Raw genomic sequence first — 14,875 nt, forward strand, 5'->3', positions numbered from 1 at the left:
GGTTAAGGATATGTTTTCGTTGCTGTGACACGGTTATGTTTATACTGGATTGGAGGCAGAAATTTCTACGCAAAGAGGGTATTGAAGTTGATGTGTAGGAGTACTGAATGTTGTATAAATATAATAATGATTATACATTCTGAGATCGTATCTGTTTAGCTTTTAAGATAATCCACAGAAAAATCTGTGTCTATTGGTATTGTGCCTAAATATCAGGTAATCGAAATATGTTTACAATAAGTTTAATTAGAAAAAATCTAATTGTATAATTTTAAATCCGTTTTGATATGTTCGTTCTAAAGGGTGTAGGAGTTGTTGTAACCGTACTAAGAGCAAGAGTAAGAGAATAGGGAAAATGAGAATAACCATGTACTCAGAGCATTATTTAATAAACGGCAGTAGCTTTGTGACTATCAACGTACAAACATGTATTTTATTTTGTGTCCTTGTATCCGCTTCCCCGCACACCTCTTTTTAGCAATTAGTGAAACATTACAGTTTCTTTTGGAATTCCACCAGAAATTGCTTCAATAATTCCTCAGGAATATCCTTCATAAATTCATCAGGAAAATCCTTCACTTATTTCTCCAGAAAATCCCTCCGGAATTCATCCTGAAGATTCCTGAAGTTGAATAGCAGGCCTAGTTCCAATTGGAATACAAGCCATTGAAGAAGAAGAAGACCTATTGGATTTTGAAATTTTTCGCTGATAATCATAATCTTAATATTGAAGACATTTGAAGACATTTTTAAACAACTGTGAAGACATTGGAAAATATCATCTGGCATCCCTGTGTGGCAAATCAAATTATTAAAGATTCTGTAAACAGTGTTTTGATTGCCTATGCTGCTAGCTACGGTCGTGACCGTATGTATGAATGGTCGACGAGAATGGTTCCCATAGCACCTCCGCCGAAGCCCAGCTAGCTAATGACACTCATAATCATAAAATATCGAGAATTAATAAACCCGCACGCAACCAATCAGCGCGCGGAGACCTTAGCTTCGGCAACAACAGCTCGTTCCCTTTTCCCTATCGGTAGTTTTAGTAGAGAAACCAGCCACTGCCACTGCGACAACGGAAGCGTGCGCGGGCCTCCCTCCATATGGCATGTTTCGTGTCGTTTGACATCGGGCCGCTGCATTATAAGGAAGTGTTCCTCTTCCTCATCCTCCCTCCGGCTCAACAATTCCCTTCTGCCCCGGTGCCGCATGTGTTCGGTTCATTGTTTTATGTAATCACATTTTCTCCATCGAAGATGGGTCGGTTTCTCCTCATCGATGATGAGGGGCGGCTAATCAGTATTCCGCATGGTGATGCGAGTTGTTGGCAACTTCCGGTGTGGATGGTCAAGTCGTGTGAGTTGCCGCATGCCGCCACCACCGCGTGACACTCGCTGGACGTTGCGATGTTTGTTACTATCCGGCCTACTTTGCTAATTGGTTGTGACCTTTTTTTTCTCTCTCTGGCTCAATTTCAGAACATGCCACCTTGGATCGACCCCATGGAGCAGTACGACAGAAGATCAACGCGGCACCTGCCCGGAAGCAGCAGTAACAGCTGGTCAGTCCGATCAGTCATGTACAGTAGTAGCGGCGCTAGTATTAAGAGCAATAGTTCCTTAAGCACAGTAGCAGTAAGTTCGACGGCGACGTCGGGGTGTAGACTAAGATGGGCGTTGGGGATGGTGACCTTGTTGACAGTATTATCCGGCGCGGAAGCGGTGTGCGATCCGGAGCGGTGGTGGAATCTCGAGCGGGAAGAATGCATTCCCTGTACAGTTTGCGGTGAGCAGCAGCTGGTCCTGCGGCCATGTCAGGAATATATGGACACGGTTTGCGGGACGATAGGCGATTTGGATATGGATTTGGCGCAACTGGCGCGAACGGAAGCGCGCCACGAGCAGCGTCACTGGAAGGAGGTAGGTTTGCAAACCACAAACTTTGAATCACAAATTAGGTGTCAGGATAAATAAATTATAAATGTGAAAATTTTTCTCCCGTCTAATTTACAGGAACGCCGGAAAGATGGACCGGACGCCCACCAGCACCGGCCGCATCACAACTCAGCTAACCAACAACACCCCCATCCGGGCTCGGCCAGGAAGCGCGAAAACACCGAAGAAATCCTGTGGGATTGGCAGGCGGCCTCGCTGCTGCTGGCCATCATCGGTTGTTTGCTGTTTTTCTTCGCCGCCGCCATCATCGCGCTGAACCAGACGCGCCAGTGGAAGCGAATCGAGAAGCACTTTGACGCGGGTAAGTCCCATACCAATTGCTCCAAAATTTACCATCGGAACACCTCGCGTGTTTTGACGGCGAAAGTGTGCGCGGAACGGAACGAACAGGGCGAATGGCCAAACACGGCCACTGCTTGCGACGTAACGGTCCATTTGATGTTCTGCTTCGTCGTCGCCAGCAGCCGTCGTCCAGCCAGCGTACACAGCTCAGAGCAGGCGGTGATTTGCGTCTTGTTGAGTTTGGTTGAAAATGGATGATGGCGATCGCTCATCGAGAGCTAGGGTGTTAGAGTTGTGCGCCGTCGCCGATGGTCACGTTATTTTTGCGTAGGTACGGCGTTGTTTAGAATTTGTCACGCCGCTGATCTTTAATTTTCCACGTCTTCTGAATTTGTAAGAATTAACATTATGTATTTAATACCGTACCCGAGCAAAGATTGAGAGCAAATCGATAACTAATTTTGTTTTTGTGAAATCGCCTAATTTTGATAACTCAGGTTGATATCCTTTTGGTCGTTTTAACGGTTAAAAGATCAAAATCTACAGCAGAAAAATCTTACTGTGACATCAAATCGAAAACTATTCCTGCTGTCGATGAGAGCAAATCGAAAACTAATTTTGATATTGGTTCCGATAACAAAATAAGTACACAGTTTGATGTCAGATCATACAATTCAGAAATCAACAGCAAAATGAGATCAAAATATGTAATCAGTCATATGATGATTCATATTTGAAAACAAATTATGATTTCGATTTGATATCAATATCAAAATATGTTTTCTATATGCTCTCATTATGTTTTCAGACTTTGCTCGGGTAGTCTCTATCTAGTATCCAAGTGTTTCACTAGACCAGACGTCCGCTGCATTTTTCAACTTCGTTTTACAAAATTTATTACAATTCATACTGCCTTACAAATATTTTTCCAATTTTTTTGGGCAAAAATCTATGCGAAAAGTACTAGACGCATCAAAAAGCTGTATTTTCAATCAGCACTGTGAAACCGAGTTCTTGTAGTCGAGTGACATGTTTTCCGAACGTTAAACCAGCCTTTATACTGGTTTGTACACCAAAACTTCTTATACAGAATTTTTAGAAAATATAACAAATACCGATTGGGTGTAACTACTAAATCCAGTCGAAGAAGCAACTTTTGACCGTTTGCACACACAAATGTCTTTATCAAATTGGAGAATAGTCCAAAATTCATATGACACGTTTTCCAAACTATAAAGTAGCCTTATAAACTGGGCACAGAGCTACTTTATTTTACCGGAGTCGGTAGAAGTTTCCCAAGAGGCTGTAAATGAGGATTAATTTTTTTGGAAAATATTTTACTGATTGGACAGTATATCTAATCAATGCGCCTTCGCATAAAATATAAGTATTATGAAGAAACTTTTTTTTTCTGCTTGAAAGTAAATAAGATTTTATAATCTGCTAGATCCAAAGTAATACCGAAAACATTGCAGAGTTGGGTGTTTCTGCCGATTCTGGTTATCATCTTTTTGGTCGGAATCACCCGCCACTACTTTACAATATTGATTTCATCTCAGAAAAAGGTCGAATTGACACAGATTCAAGACAGTCAGGCAATGATCCGTGCGCGGCTTCTCCGTGAGAACGGTAAATACCTTACCTCGAAGTCATTCGCTATGAGACGGCATTACTTCAACAATGATTGAACGGGTTATTACAAGACACAAAAGGGCTTCGCCCAGTCCCAATTGGAGCGCAATGTTGTACGATATGGTCAAGGGTAAATTCATCAACGTTCTACCGATGGGCGAAGGGTCGTTTTGCCGAAACCCTTTAGGTCGAAAGCCATTTGGCCGAATGCCACTAGGCCGAACAAACCATTAGACCAAAAACCACCTGGCCGAAAGGGTCATTTGGCCGAAACGGTCATTAGTCCGAAAGGGGCGTTTGGTCGAAAGGGTCGTTTGACCGAAAGGGTCGTTTGGCGGAAAGGGTCATTTGGCCGAAAGGGTCATTAGGCCGAATAAGTGATCATTTGTAATCATTTGAAAAGTGAGTAATTAGGAGTAAGAAGAGAGACGTTTTTGTTCTCATTCCTCACATTCCCCACTTTTTTAAAGTGAGAAGAGAAAAATGAAGAGTGAGAAGTGAGACGTCTCTCTTCTTATTCCTAATTTCTTACTTTTCAAATGACCTATTCGGCCAAATGTCCTATTCGGCCAAACGACCCTTTACGCCAAATGACTCTTTCGGCCAATGACCCTTTAGGCCAAATGACGGGGTATCGAATTAGCCTCGCTAGACCCGACCACATGTTTTTGGTCTTCCAAGATTTCCCTGAAGTTTAGGAAGTTATTCCTAGCGCCTCTTGAATAAAATTAGACATGCCTTCAACTTGCGTTCCATTCCAGGTAATTCAAGACTTCCAAGAGTTGGAGAACAGGCCTTAATAAAGATCAATACGCGTAACGGAAGACCTGTTTGCTCCGTTCAGAAATACAACAAGCTGTTAGTGATCATTTGAGCCAAATTGGGTATGAATTGAATGCATGTTCCATTTCAAGCCATTCAAGAATTGGTGTAAAGGCCTTAAGGTCAATACGCGTAGCCAAAGATCTGTTTCCTCCGTTTAGAAATGCAACAAGCTCTCAGTGATCATTTGAGACAAACTGGATATGAACTGAATGCAGCCAGGTCATTCAAGAATTCCAAGAATTGGAGTACAAGCCTTAAGGCCTATACGCGTAACCAAAGATCTATTTGCTTTTTCTTGAAACAAAATATGCTTTTTGTGATCATTTGAATAAAATAGGTGTTCAATGCTTATCCAATGTGGTTCTATGGATCATAGTTTTGGAAAGATTATTGCATACCATTAGGGCATATACTAGTCCAAGCAAATGTTAGATGGAATGGATTTTTTGAGCGTATCCAGGAACGCTCATTCAATCCAATTATAGGGATCCCAAACAGCATGAACGATTAAAAAAGGCTAACATCTCTCAAGGTAATCAATGACTATACTTCAGAGAATTCTTGAATGAATTGGGATGCAACAAATGTTGAAGGTATATCCATTGTTTTCCTATGGATCACAAGGGCATCAATCATTATTTTTTAAGTTATTAGAGACCTTTGACTATGCGTGTAGATCTTAAGTCATGTGATCCAGAGAATTATTGGATGACTTGGAACGGAACATTTACTGAAGGGTTATCCAATTTAGCTCAATCTATCAATAAGGGCATAAACCATTCTTCAAAGAAACAAATAACCTTTGGTTACGCGTGTTGATCTTGAGGCATATACTCCAGGGAATTCTTGGATGATCTGGTTTGAAACAGTTGTTGATGGTGTATCCTATTCGCTTTCATGGATCAAAAGGTCATGAATATTTTTAATAAGAATTATCAGCCCTTTTGGTAATGCGTGTAGACTTCAAGGGAGTTCTTGCATGACCTGAAACGGAACAATTATTCAAAATGTATCCAATTTGATTCCATGGATTAGAAAGGGCTTGAACCATTTTTGAAAAAAGATAACAGCCCTTTGCATAACGTGCATCTTAAGGCCTATACTCCAGGGAGTTCTCAGATGACCTAAAACGGCAAAGCTACTGAAGGCATATCCAGTTCGATTCTACGGATTAGAATGGGCATGAAGAACCATTAAAAAAAGATAACAGCCATTTGGCTATGTGTGTAGACCTTTAAGGCCTTTACTCCAGGGAGTTCTTGGATGACTTCAAACGGAACAGTTATTGAAGGTGTATATAATTTGATTCTACAGATTAGAAAGCAGATGGACCATTTAAAAAAATATAACAGCCCTTTCGTTACTCGTGTAAACCTCAAAGCCTAAAATTCCTGGATGATTTGGAAATGAACAGTTATAAGGCGTTTCCAATTTGGTTTGATACATTAAATAGGGCATAAACCATTTTACGAAAAAGATATCGTACCTTCGGATCAGAGCTTTAAATAATCGAATATTTTTGGTGAAGCCCATCGGCCTTCTTTGTAACCCTCACTTCGTACATATTCATATTCGACTGAGCATCGGCAATTTCCGATCAAATATCAGTCAGTTAGTATTTATTTAGATTTCGTAAAGCAATAATTTACTGTAAAACTAAATACTTAAATGATGATTTCAACAATTACCCACATAGATCTGACCCCGACGTTAAACTCAGTGGCAATTTTAGTGTCAAAAGTCAACACGATCAAGACCATTCTCAGTATCAATCAAATGAATGAATATGTGAAGAAGAAAACTGAGTAAGTCATTCTCTGTTTTGAATAGTCATGCGACGTTTGTCAATATTCGGCCCGAAGTTGCTTCGTGAAGGTGATTATTTTATGCTCTGCTTCGGATACACTTTTGGATCTTAAGGCCTATATGCCAGGGCGGAACAGTTACTGAAGGCGTATCCAATTTTATTCTACGGATTAGAAAGGGCATGAACCAAAAGACATAACAGATCTTAGGTTACGCGAGTAGAACTTAAGGCCTTGGTTACATGGAATCTTGGATGACCTGGAATAAAACAATTGTTGAAGGTGTACAAGAATTTCTTAGTTCATTGGGTTTCTAAGAGTACCTTCTTATATATTCACTTTTAGATGTCAATTATGTTTAAAATGCTTTTTACATCAGTGCCGTTAAAAGGAGGCCGTAAAACAAAGTGACGGATAAAAAAGTGCCGTAAAAGGAGGGTTGAGTATATTATTATTACAGGGTTTTGGCACTACCTCGCTGGGAATTTTCACCTACCCCGGGCAATCTAAATTCCTAAGGGGACTAGACTCTGTAGATCTCATACGCCGGTTGACTTAAATCCTATAATAAGCGTTTGCACCGGATGTATTAATTGTGGTGGTTCAGGAACCTTCTTACAATGCTGCAAAATCCAAGAACCACTGTCTTTTGAATACTATGTAGGCTATGCGGATCTCAGAAGAGATTTCGGGACGATTCTGATTGCTGAGATAACGGTGAGGGTTACCCGCTTCATCCTTTTGTCGTAGACCACAATATCGGGCCGATTGGCACGAATGAGGATATCATTAATGATTTCGAGATCCCAGTACAGCTTTACGATACAATTTTCCATACCGGGAGGAGCACGTATTTGTAGTAGGCGACAAACTGATCAACCAAGTTGTGTTTTAAAGCAAGATGTTGGTACGCAATCTTGGCGACTTCCTTGTGGTGACCGAGAGGCTGAACAGCCGGTCGACAGTTTTGATGTCGCAATTCAGCTGATAGTCCTCCTGCGCCGTGGTGAGCTTCACACACAGCGCGATAGATTTCGTAGCCGTTCTGGTTCTCCACGAAGTATCTTCACAACTGCTGGATCTGGGAAACACGTAGTGTATGTATATCGGTGACGCCTCTTCCTTCAACTTTGCATGGTAGGGTGACCCTCTCAATGGACGCTACTCGTACTGCTCGTTCGAACGCCTCCAACTGCTGCTTGGAGACTGCTTGGAGGCCTTTTCACCACCCCGAAACTGTATGTCACCACCGCAAACGTATTTATTGCCTTCACCTTGTTACCGGCCGACAAGAAGCTTTTCAAAACACCGTGTTGCAAGAACTTTTCCTGCAGCTCTTTCTTTATCATCGTGTGACGAATTCTCTTCAGTTGCAGGAAACCTACGAACTTGTTCGTTTCGCTTTCAACCATGTTTCGAATCTCCTTCTGTTCCTGACTCTGAAACTGTCGGCATCTACCAGTTAACCCCGGTGTAGACATTTCTCGATTTCAAGCTTTATCCAGATTTCGTTGCTGAAATCCGGTTCAAGCTGCATAAGCTTCTCCACAGATTTCGCCAAGAGCTTCAAATCGTCCATAAAGAAAGGTGCGGGTAATGTTTGTACTCCTTTCCCTACTCTTCAAATGATAGCCATAGTTGTGTTGATTGAGTGCTCTTTTGAGAGGGTTTATGGCAAGGCAAAATCATAGAGGACTAGACTGCTGCTAACCGCAAGTCGAGCACAACTGTATATGGCTTTGCGGTTAGCAGCAGTAAAGGTATCGCCTTGGAATATGCTTAGAGTCCTGCAGTATAATACCTTTTCATTATCGGTATTGTGTAGGGGCGTGCTCTACATTCCCATAGCGTGCTGCATTAGAGGCATTCCACGGGGGCATGTCAGTCGATCCTGAGCGACCATTTCGAAAATATTTGAAACTCTGCACAGTTTTTCAATTTCATCTAAATCGTCATTTTCGATATCAAATCTTCATATTGAGTCACGACTAACTTTTCAAAAGGGTGTATGTGAAAATGGTTCAAAAATATTTAAAAGCTGCACAGCAAAAACGGAATGTTCGATTGTTATGATTTTTTCAGCAAAGTTAGACAACTAAATGGTGATTCTTAAGAAAATGTGCACAGTAAAAAAAATTTTTTGCCTTTAAAAATATCATTTTGTCACAAAACTCAAATATCTCAAAACCCTATCTTTTTTAATTTTTTAGGAAAACGGTCCATTATATTAGCTATCTACCATAAAAATTTGGTGATGGTAAACTAATAAACAAAAAAGTTATGACATTTCAAACATTTCACAATTTTCACATTTAGTAAAAACATTTTTTTTTCTGTGTAAGTTATTTCGAGAATTGCAGTTTGATGCAGATTTTATTGTTAAGGGACGTGATTTAAACAAGTTGTTTTCATGATATTTTGATTTAATTATTCATAGCATCTATAAGAAACTTAGACACGATCTAGTGTTGTGATCAAAAGTATTGATAGTGTCATAATTTTCATTGCACGTGACTGGCGAAAAATTCTTTTAATAGTGTTGAAACCTGTTGATAATAACGTTGATAGAAACATATCAGAAATGTTATTTTTAAGACAAAAGCTGCAAAATCAAAGATTTATATACACGTGTACGTCTATAGTTTACCTGCAAAAAATATACCTCTTAGAGAATAGACTTTATGATCGGGAGGAAACGGGTATCTTCAACAACAACAAATGCATGATAGGTACATACCATGACAATGCTCACGAAAAAGCAAAAAATTACTACTACTAAGGTTGTTAAAGATCTTATAGTAATTTTTCTTCAGTCAAGCAAATGACACCAAACTAGTCAGTAAAAACTTAAAAGTGATTTTGTTTATTGAAATATTACGAACAACATGAGTAGCCACTTTCTCAACTGTTGTAGGCCGTTTGATGGAAAAAGTGTTCAAAAGAGTTACGAAATCTCACCGAAAGCACCATAGATAAACTGAAAGCGACTGGTTATGCTCCAATGTCCACATTGAATACAAATTTACGCATTTGCACGTCCTGCCGTCTAAACGTTGACAAAAGAGCAATCTGTATATCATCAGTACGGCAGAGCGCAGCAAGTTCGAAAACGACAGCAACTGACGAATTACCAGAAGTATTAAGTGCTGAGAGGCTTGCCACCGTACCATCAGCGAACTCTGTTTCAACACAGCAATCGGAAGATGAGTGTATCCAAAAGGTCAACATCGAACGCTTTAACGAGGGCATAGCTGGGATAAAAGTGACTCCGATTAAATGGAGTAAGATGGACTACGTTTATTACCCGGAGAAAAATACCGTGAAATAAACGAAGCTGTACGAAGAAACCTCTTCAAATTAGGGACCTGATGATGTGGAAAATACAGACTACGATGAGGTAATTATAAATATGAAGGAAAGGTTCTCGAATGCAGCCACGACAAGGAAAGAAAAATTATTGATTTTGTCGATGCTGCCAAGTTCGTGGTCTATTCAGGATGCCATTGATGAGTTCAAAACCAATAGAAATACAGTAAAAGAGGCAAAACAATTGAAGAATAACTGTCTTTCAACCAAAAATACTAGGTCTAGTACTGCATTAACAGATGAGACAAAAGAAATAGTAGTTCAATATTTTGAAGATGATGAAGTAAGTCCAGCTATGCCTGGTCAAAAAGATTATGTATCAGTAAAAAAAGATGGAAAGCGTCAAGCAATCCAAAAACGATTAATGATGACGACTTTGAAAGAAGCGTACACACGCTTCAAGGAAATTCACGATAATATTAAAATAGGTTTTTCCTCATTTGCAAGCCTTCGGCCAAGGCAATGTAAGCTTCTTTCCAATTCAGGAACACATAATGTGTGTGTGTGCACAACTCATGAGAATATTAATCTTATTTTACATAGTTTGAAAAGAATCAATTTAACAAAGGATATTAAAATGTTAACTGGTAGTCTTTTGTGTGAAAATACAACATCAAATTGCTATCTACGATCTTGTTCGGATTGTCCAGATTCTTCATCATTGGAAAATACTTTATTCGCTGAGTTTGAAGAAAAATATATTGATCAGTTATCATTTGAGCAATGGGTGACCACGGATAGGTGTGACATAGAAACTATTGTAAAACCTGTAGATGAGTTTGTGTCATATTTTTGCTTGAAATTAGAAAGTTTAATCCCTCACGATTTCATTAAAACAGAACAATCCAGCTTTTTAAAAATACGAAAAATACATTACAAAATGGTGAATTTTTAGTCATTTGTGATTTTTCTGAAAATTACAGCTTTGTATTGCAAGATGAAGTGCAGTCCCATCACTGGAACGTACAACAAGCTACAATTCATCCATTCGTTATTTATTTTAATGGAAGTACGCAAATTGAACACTTAAGTTTTATTATAATTTCCGAAGATTTAAGACACGATTCAGTATCCGTAAACTTGTTCATTGAAAAATGATTAACTTTTTACGCGTTGATAAGCATAAAGAAGTCAAAAGATATATTTCATGTCTGATGGAGCAGCGTCGCAGTACAAAATCGTAAGAATTTTTCGAGCCTATGTCAATTTAAATCAATGTACGGAATTGATGCAGAATGGCATTTTTTGCTACATCACATGGCAAAGGTCCTTGTGATGCTATTGGAGGAACAATAAAGCGCATGGCCACAAGAGCAAGTTTAGCCAAAGAACGTGAGCATCCAATTAAAACTGCGAAAGAACTTTTTGATTGGGCAAATCGTAGAAAAGAAAAGATTTAACCAAATTATCATTTTGTTTTACTACTACTGAAGAGTACGAAATAAAGGCTTCAGAGCTCAGCGAGCAATTTAATAACGCGAAAACGATCCAAGGAACCCAAAAATTTCACTGTTTCATTCCATTGTCGGAAAATAAAATTAAAGCAAAACTATACTCAAACTGTGCTGATAATAATTCAAAAGTGTTCGATATTTTAAAAATTTGAATAAAAATAAATAAAAATAAGTATTAATAAACTGTTTTCATGATGTCATAACCCATACCAAAATTCAAACCCAAAACTCTTAGAGTTTCTATAACAACATTGTGTAACTGCCACATTTAATTTAATACTTAGGATAATATTAATTCATTTTATTTATTTATACATATAATATTTATACATATAATATACATAATATCGATGAATACATAAATATGGAATATCATACAAACAACTTGTTTAACTCACGCAAGGCCCTTAACAATAAAATCAGCATCAAACTGCGATTCTTGAAAAAAAAAAACACACGGAAATTTTTTTTTGTTTACTATATGTGAAAATTGTGAAATGTTTGAAATGTCATAACTTTTTTGTTTATTAGTTTACCATCACCAAATTTTTATGGTAGATAGCTAATATAATGGACCGTTTTCCCTAAAAAAATTACGTTCGAAAAAAGATAGGGTTTTGAGATATTTGAGTTTTTGTGACAAAAATGATATTTTTAAAGGCAAACAATTTTTTTTACTGTGCACATTTTCTTAAGAATCACCATTTAGTTGTCTAACTTTGCTGAAAAAATCATAACAATCGAACATTCCGTTTTTGCTGTGCAGCTTTTTAAATATTTTTGAACCATTTTCACATACACCCTTTTGAAAAGTTAGTCGTGACTCAATATGAAGATTTGATATCGAAAAATGACGATTTAGATGAAATTGAAAAACTGTGCAAAGTTTCAACTCAATAGAAAATCATGAATTAAAAATTTTCTTAAATTTTGATGCTGTTGCTTGGAATCGCTCATTAGTCTTATGACGTAACCTATCTTGTACAACTGCAGTACCTTAAAAAAGTACGAGTGAGGTACTGAGACGTACGCCTCCTTGTAGTTGATATACGCCATGCTAAGGTTTCTTTGCTTGTAGGTGGTCTGTCCAACAACGACTGCACCATTTTTCACACTCTGCTCGCTATTGTCGATGACAGCACTTTGTACAGACTCGAAAGGCACGATATTGGTCTGTACGTGGCTGGATTTAAAGTATTCTGATCCTTCAGCAGAAGATAAGTGACATCCATAGTAATGCACTCTGGTAACTGCCCGGGGTTATCAAGTACCGTTGAATCGAGCAGATGTCTGAATTGAACGAACGATCATATCATCTTTTGCTTTCTGTCAGGCGAATGCATCCCTCGAACAAGAGATTTTATTCCCTTTTCCTGAAACTGAAAAAAATGTCTGAATTGAAATAAGGAGTGATATTTCCTCTTGCCTCTTTCTAAGCAAATACCTGAATCACAGACAAACAGACGTAACACTGCAGAAATTCCCTTGTACTAAATTTGATTTCGTGCAACATGCACGCAAGATGGTGGCAGAGTAACTGAGCGATGAATTTTTCAGGAAATTGTTCTAGCTGTTACGTCTGTTTGTCTGTACCTGAATAGAAAGAAAGAGTCATATCCTCTTTTGCCATCTGCCTGTCAAATGGAACCTTCGAAAGAAACGGACCATATCTCCACTTGCCCAACACCGATGCCTGAATTGAAAAAGAGGAATCATATCCTCTCTTCTGCCGAGAAAAACAGATGCTAAGTGGGAAGGGTAGATATAAAAAACAGCATCTCTCTTATGATGTAAAAGCGACAATAATTTTGAAGAATTTAACATGCTTGCTTTAATTTCGAAATTGGTGATTTCAAAACTATTGAGCTAAATGACCATTATGTCAAACGACTTACCGCCGAAATAAATACTAAACAATGTGTCATCATTCTAAATCATTTCACGGTATTCTATCGAATGATGAACAGCTCAGCAAATTTTAACATGATCTGATGATATTTCAATTTTGGCCGAACTACGCTGAGGGTTTTACCGAAAACCATTCGGCTGAACTCCATTAGGCCGAAAGTTGTTAGGCCGACTATACCAATCGGGCCGAATAGGTCGTTTGATCGAGTAGGTCATTTGGCCGAACAAGTCATTTGACCGAATAGGTCGTTGGCCGAATATGTCATTTGGCCAAATAGCTTATTCGACGTCTCACTTCTCAATCATCATTTCTCACTTCTCACTGCGAAAAGTAATAAATGAGATGTTAGAAATGATGAGTGAGAATAGAGGCGTCACTCTTCTTACTTTGCTCTTCCCACTTTTAACAGTGAGATGTGATAAGTGAGAAACGAGGAGTGAGAAGTGAGACGTCTCGCTTAGCACTTCACACTTTACATTTCTCACTTCTCACTGTGAGAAGTGAGTAGTGCGAAATGAGAAGTAAGACGACTCACTACTTACTTCGCACTTCTTACTTTCCACAGGGAGGAGTTAGAAGTGAGGAATGAGAAGTGCGACGACTTTTTCCTCACTTCTTACTTCGCACTACTTATATTTCACAGTGAGAAGTAAGAAATGAGGAGTGAGAAGTGAGACGTCTCACTTCTAACTTCTCACTCCTTATTTCTCACTGTGAAAAATGTAAAGAGTGAAGTAAGAAGGAAGACGCCTCTTTTCTCACTCATGGTTTCTATCTTCTCATTTCTCTTTTTTCGCAGTGAGAAGTGAGAAATTATGATTGAGAAGTCAGAGGTCAAATAAACTATTTAATCAAATGACATATTCGGCCCAACGACCTATTCGGTCGAATGACTTGTTCAGCCAAATGACTTGTTCGGCCAAATGACCTACTCGGCCAAATGATCTATTCGACCAAATTACCTATTCGGCAAAATGACCAATTCGGCTTAATGACCTATGACCAAAACGAGCCTTCCCCGTTGAACACGGCTTTGAGATAGTTCGTCGAGTGACATTCCGTCGAATGACATTTAGTGGAATGAAATCTAGTCGGAAGGACATTTGGTCGAAGAGACATTTGATCAAAGGGACATTTGATCGCAGGGACATTTGGTCGAAGGAACATTTGCTCGAATGGACATTTAGTCGAATGGATATTTGGTAGAATGTTGAAAGCGAATTTCAGTATAAAATAGATAATTTAGTAAAATGGATAATTAGTCAATAGATTTTTGATTAAATTTGAATAAATAATCCACAAGATACATGGTTGAACTAATTGAAGGAATTTAGTGGTCGTGAGGAAGAAACAACAGCGGAAGAAACGAATACAGAAGCCAATGAAGATTTTTTACCAGAACAAACGGGAACTCACCTACAAAAAAACTTACAAACGGTGATATACCCTCGATTATATTTTTTGGCACAAGCTGAAAAACAATCGATATCATTTTTATTTTGCCAATACTTCTACGTAGTCGGCTTTGGGACGTTTCGGTGATTGACATTTAGTCGAATAACATGTTGTCCAAAGGACGTTTAGTCGAAGGGACATTTGATCAAATGGAAATGCTTTTCTTATTATTTTCATTGATACTCTTTC

General features: G+C 38.7%; 1 protein-coding gene across 1 annotated transcript in view; it reads left to right on the forward strand.

Moving 5' to 3' along the window:
- LOC134206955 (tumor necrosis factor receptor superfamily member wengen) overlaps window positions 1-14,875 on the forward strand; it is a 92,526-nt gene that overhangs the window by 37,837 nt on the left and 39,814 nt on the right. The window contains exons 2-3 of the mRNA XM_062682698.1: window positions 1,482-1,922; window positions 2,016-2,259. Coding sequence (XP_062538682.1) covers window positions 1,485-1,922; window positions 2,016-2,259 — 682 coding nt within the window. The 5' untranslated portion in view covers window positions 1,482-1,484. The remainder of the gene's footprint in view (window positions 1-1,481; window positions 1,923-2,015; window positions 2,260-14,875) is intronic.

The sequence above is a fragment of the Armigeres subalbatus genome, chromosome 1 (genome assembly GCF_024139115.2).
Source record: "Armigeres subalbatus isolate Guangzhou_Male chromosome 1, GZ_Asu_2, whole genome shotgun sequence".
NCBI classification, from domain to species: domain Eukaryota; kingdom Metazoa; phylum Arthropoda; class Insecta; order Diptera; family Culicidae; genus Armigeres; species Armigeres subalbatus.